The sequence below is a fragment of the Pinus tabuliformis genome, chromosome 4_2 (genome assembly GCF_031772625.1).
Source record: "Pinus tabuliformis cultivar Carrire ecotype Pingquan chromosome 4_2, CPIR1, whole genome shotgun sequence".
NCBI lineage: Eukaryota > Viridiplantae > Streptophyta > Pinopsida > Pinales > Pinaceae > Pinus > Pinus tabuliformis.
In genome coordinates, this window is record NC_142304.1 from 670,483,399 (window position 1) to 670,488,832 (window position 5,434).

At 38.2% G+C, this 5,434-nt stretch overlaps 1 protein-coding gene across 1 annotated transcript; it reads left to right on the forward strand.

Moving 5' to 3' along the window:
• Positions 1-2,491: 2,491 nt before the first annotated feature.
• LOC149171200 (uncharacterized) lies at positions 2,492-4,474 on the forward strand. Its single transcript, XM_089425880.1, has one exon. It carries the CDS (start codon positions 2,492-2,494, stop codon positions 4,472-4,474), a length of 1,983 nt encoding a protein of 660 aa, XP_089282006.1.
• The last annotated feature ends 960 nt before the right edge of the window (positions 4,475-5,434 follow it).

Genomic DNA, 5,434 nt, shown 5'->3' on the forward strand with positions numbered 1-5,434 from the left:
CGCAAGAGAGATAGTGAGGAAACCCCATCTCATCCGCTAAAACAGAAGGGAAAGGACGATCAACAGAATGCTCAAACATCAGTAATGACTTGCCCTTACTTGGTGGAGAAGCATGTAGCCATGGCAGGGTAAGAATGACGAACCCCGAACTAGAACTAACAGTGTACCATCAGGGCCGCAGAGAAGAAGCACCACGAAACAGAAGTAGGAACAAATGAATGTTCCCTCGCAGCTAGAGGATCTAAACCCTATCCGTTAACCTCAAGCACCCAAGACCGTGGATCATCCAAGATCCAACGACGAAGATTGCGCCAGATGCATAGTACCCAGACTCCTCAGAGCGGCCAAGTTAATGTAGAGTTATGAAGCCAGATATGGAAGGGATGGCGAGGACAATGGAGGACCTCGGGGTTCTCCCGTCTTATGAGGTGGATTGCCCCGAGGCAAGGACCAGGCAAGCAAATTAATTACCATTCTTTATCAGAGTTACATGGAGTCCAACCAGGATTGGGTGCCACGTTATCCACCTGAAATAGCCCTATAATTTGTGATCATTATGTGTAGTGTAAACGCCCGTTGGCAATGGTGAATTAATTTCTATAGCCCAACTCTTTTATTTACGTAATGGTTATTATTATTTTTTTTATATATGGATGTTACAATGTTAAAGAAAATAATTATAATAATTTTATAATAAATGTTTGGAAAAAACATAAGAAGTTATGGTAATGCAAAGGAAAAGTCGAGGAGTTTCTGTTGGAATCGTGATTCTATGTGTCATGGGTTTATTTGTTTTCTTAAAAAGACATTTGGAGTTGTTTCATTATTATTCAACTTAGATTGACCGTTGCCTGTAGAAGATCGATGAGATGATAATGGTCTTTTTTCTACCTCGTCGTTTAGGATTTTTAATGGTTTAGAATTGAAGATTTGAATTATGGTTGGTGAATAGATTTTCATTTTTTTTTTAAATCATTTTGTTATACTAATGAAATGTTCGATGCTAAGAAATCATTATAAAAAACTCTTTGTAGACATTATAGATGAAACTACCATAATATTGTGTAATATCTACAAAACACTGTAATCATAAAATATAAAATAAAATTAAAAAATCGTATTTGTTGCGAGCTTTTTCCAAGTTCCAAGTTCTTTTAAACATAGGTATTCACTGCTTAGTAACATTCCGTTGTTAAATTGTATTTAAGCAATTTTTCTGAAAGTGACATGCGGTGATTAGAAGTTAGAACTGGGTTCATTGGGAAAACGCCGCAAGGCTATGCAATTGTCGTCGGCTCTGACGTACATCATTTTTCTCTTAGAAAATATTAAACATGATGCAATTTATTACTTTTCAAACTTATTTAATGGATGAGGAAAATTTCTTCTCTTTATCGTTGAACACTTTTGTTTGATTCAATGCTAACAACAATCAATGGGAGCTGCCCCTCATGGATCGACTGGGCCAGATGTCCCAATTTCGAAGCACATTCCTTCCTAATTACACATCGATATCTGGCAGCAACTTGCATTGATGCATTTAGTATTTCTCTAACGCTATTGCTGAAGACTTGACTCTTCCTTTCCATATGGCCCAAACGGGATGTTATGACAAGTGATGAGTAGGATACTTCATTTATCTATTTTAGGATACTTCATTTATATGATTGAGCGCGTTCACTTTACTGATATAGAAATGTAACCTTTCGGACATGTTAAATTCAATTCAATTCAAACCTGAGGGATCTCAAATTACTGCGTTTACACACATTTCTAAAAATATTTGAACCTGTTAAATTTTGAATCTCAAATTACTGCGTTTACACAGATTTCTAAAAATATTTGAACCTGTTAAATTTTGAATTTTGAGCTGACGCACATTCAAAACTACCCACTCATATTTGGTATCGATCTTTATTGACTTCCAATTTGATTTTAAGATTAAACAACGCAATATCCTTATTCACTATTGAGTTCCCATCTTATTTTAAGATTAAAACACGCAATCTCATATTCCCCGTTAAATCTTATTCAACCCCAATGTGATATTAAGATTAAAAAATTAAGTAAAAAATATCCGATCATATTCAACCTTACTGTAGACCAATCTGATTTTAAAATTAAACAACTTTCACCGTCACTTTCACTATCACAACTTTCATTCCGACCTTATCTGATTAATTGATAAATAATAATGATAATATATGATTTTTTTAATTTTTAATTTTTTCCAGAGCTTTAAAGATTTATAATGACAAAAGCACCCCACCGGATCACAAGAACGGGCCGAATCAACAAATAGAACATTCATAGTAATTAGACATCGTCTCCTCCTCTTCTGGAAAGTCTATTCCGGAAGAATCTCACATGGAACCAACCTCCCACTGCCCACTGGCCCCACCCATGAAAGACAATACCAAAGGATTCGGTACCGATTGTGGTCGATATACAACAAAAGCGTCACATAAACGAGATACTCAATCGGAAAAACATGTGCGAAGTGCAACTTGGACGATCTTTAATTGCGCTCGATTGCGGGTCCGAGGTCGCCGCGAGAAAAATTCAAGCACGGGCCGCTGAGATAGGCGGCTACGAGTGGAGGAAGAAAAACAGCGTGTCACTGCGGACTTTCTCGCTCTCCCACGGGGCTTTTATAAGCTCACCACAACAAACAAGAACCCGTAGAATCCGCGCGCTTTTGAAAAAGCATACCACCATTCTCCTTCTGTGTGTAGTGAATCCGGTAGGAATGGAGATTGAACACAAGACGGAGAGAGCACAAGAAAGGGGATGGGTGAGAGGTGCCATTATTGGGGCCGGAGCTTCTGGAACCGTCAGCTTAGCCATGAACAGCTCTAATGGCCAACTCTTTGCAGTCAAATCCGCAGCCAGTTTTAGTGCCGCTCTGCATAATGAGTATCAGATTTTGCAGCGTCTGGATTCTCCATACATTGTACGTTGCCTGGGGCGCGATTACAGCGTTGAGAACGGTGCAGAAGTGCACAATTTGTTCATGGAGTACATGCCAGGTGGCTCCGTAGCGGATCTGCTGGCTAAGTTTGGAGGGCGGCTGGAGGAATCCGTGATCAGGGCTTACACTCGTGGCATCCTACGAGGAATCCATTACCTCCACAGGCAGGGGATTGTGCACTGTGATATCAAGGGGAAGAATGTTCTCGTGGGTGCTAATGGTGTGAAGCTTGCCGACTTTGGTTCTTCCAGGAGGATTGGTGATGAGGAGAAGGGCCACGAGGCACTGCAATTGAGGGGAACACCTCAGTGGATGGCTCCAGAGGTGGTGAACCAGGTGGAGCAGGGGCCCGCTTCTGATATTTGGTCTTTCGCCTGCACTGTGCTTGAGATGGCCACTGGGAGGCATCCATGGAGCAATGTTTCCAGTGCCCTCGCTGCGATGTATCGGATTGGATGCACAGAGGAGCTGCCTGAGTTGCCTGCATCGCTTTCACTTCAGCTCCGCGATTTCTTAGAGAAATGCTTTCGTAGGGATCCGAAGAAGAGGTGGAGCAGTGCAGAGCTGTTGAACCATCCTTTCCTAAATGAGCACTGCTCTGTCATAGAGGCAGAGGAAGCCCTTAAATGTCCGAAATCCCCAACTAGTCATTTGGATTTCAATTCCTACTCTTCTGAGATTACTGACATTCTTTCACTCAACATCTCCAGCCCAATTGGAGAATGCAATGGGGAGTTGAATAGACCAGTTAAGCAATGCTCAAGGCCTTCTCCCAGGGACAGAATGATGGCACTGGCCGCAGCTTGTAAATTTCAAGAAGTTGCTAACAGGCCTAATTGGATCACAAGCCCACATGGTCAATGGCTTGTTGTGAAATCTTCCAGACGTGACTCTCCAACTTCAGATAAAACTGTGTCAAATTCCAACATTTGTAACGGCTCCTCCATGAAAGAGCTTCCATTCCAAAAGGAAACGTATAGTGCAAGCTTAGAAGCTGCCAATTGCGAAGAACTGCAGACCAGATGTGAACTAGAGGAATCCTTGGAGTCTTCGATCTCTGCAGCCCAGCCTGAACATGAATCCCCTTCCAGCATTTTTGCTGAGACTCTGCACCTTGACTTGTTTCAAATGACGACAGCATCCAATTTGATTAATGAAGCTTGGGACATCCTTGCTTCTGGTGATCCTGAAATTCATAACTTGTCGATAGTAGGAGAAAGATTTTGTATCTTTGATGATAAGTGGACCGCTGGCAATCATGAAGGAGCAGTTTGTTGCCCCTGTTGTAATTGTATGTACAGTACACAAATTTGCCATACACTTATGATAAAGGGGCAATTGTACATGAGCTTCAATACTTGTCCTTGTATTTTTTATTCAAAATTAACTCCAATTGAGTTTATTTGGCTACATCTCTGCATGAATTTCTCGATGGCTGATTTAAATGGATTCCAATTTGTGTCAATCCCATTGTGGAAAGCTATATTTTACAGCTTAGTATAAAGTCAATGTGTGATTTCATGAATGTTTAAAATGTAGTTAACATGTGTTTTTTAAAATTAATAAAAATAAATTTTTAATTGATTAGAAAATAAACATTAATTAAAATAAATAAATAAGTAATACACTGATGTCATGGCTGCTAAAAGTGGTTAAAATGTAATTAATATGTATTTTTTTAAATCAATAAAAATATATTTTTAGTTAATAAAAAACATTAATTAAAATAAATGTATAAATATCCCACTCCGCCCCTGCTAAATCCAGAGTTTGATCATGGCTGGTATACCCTAAGATCAGCCCATAAACTACTGCACAATCATTATTTGGTAAATTGAACCGGTAAAACTTTAAGTGATTTCCTGAGTGGAATGTCCTGCAAGTTGTCCGTTGCCAGTAAGTTTAATTTAGTAAAAAAAAATGATTTTGTTTAAATTTTATAAAAGAAATTGAAGATGGGAGTTAGTACTTGCGGAAATAAACTAATAGTAAGTTTAATTTAGTTTAAAAATTGATTTTGTTTAAATTTTATAAGAGAAATTGAAGATGGGAGTTAGTACTTGCGGAAATAAACTATTTTAATGAATGTTTTAATTGATTGAATATTTTATAATTTTGGTCGCAACATTTTACAATGGAGTGGATCATTCTTTCATTTAATATTATAACTAAATTAAACATAAAACGTTATTTAACTAACTTTACAAAACTCCATTAATTTTAATATTTAAAATATGTACAACTTAGTGTTTGAAATGCGATCTGCATGGATACAACTAAATGATATTTCATAACCAATTTATAAGCAGTTCGATGTGTGCTTTTGGAAAGGTAATTGGTACATGTTGTTCAAACGAGCTGAAATGTTTGATGTATGATTTTGTGATTGATAATTTGATTGGGATTTTTTAAAAGGGTGATGGGATAACGTATAATCAGTGTCTTTGAGTTTTTATAAACACA

Excerpts from the sequence above, each read along its gene's own strand:
- LOC149171200 (XM_089425880.1), top strand. The coding sequence starts at position 2,492 with ATGTGCGAAGTGCAACTTGGACGATCTTTAATTGCGCTCGATTGCGGG.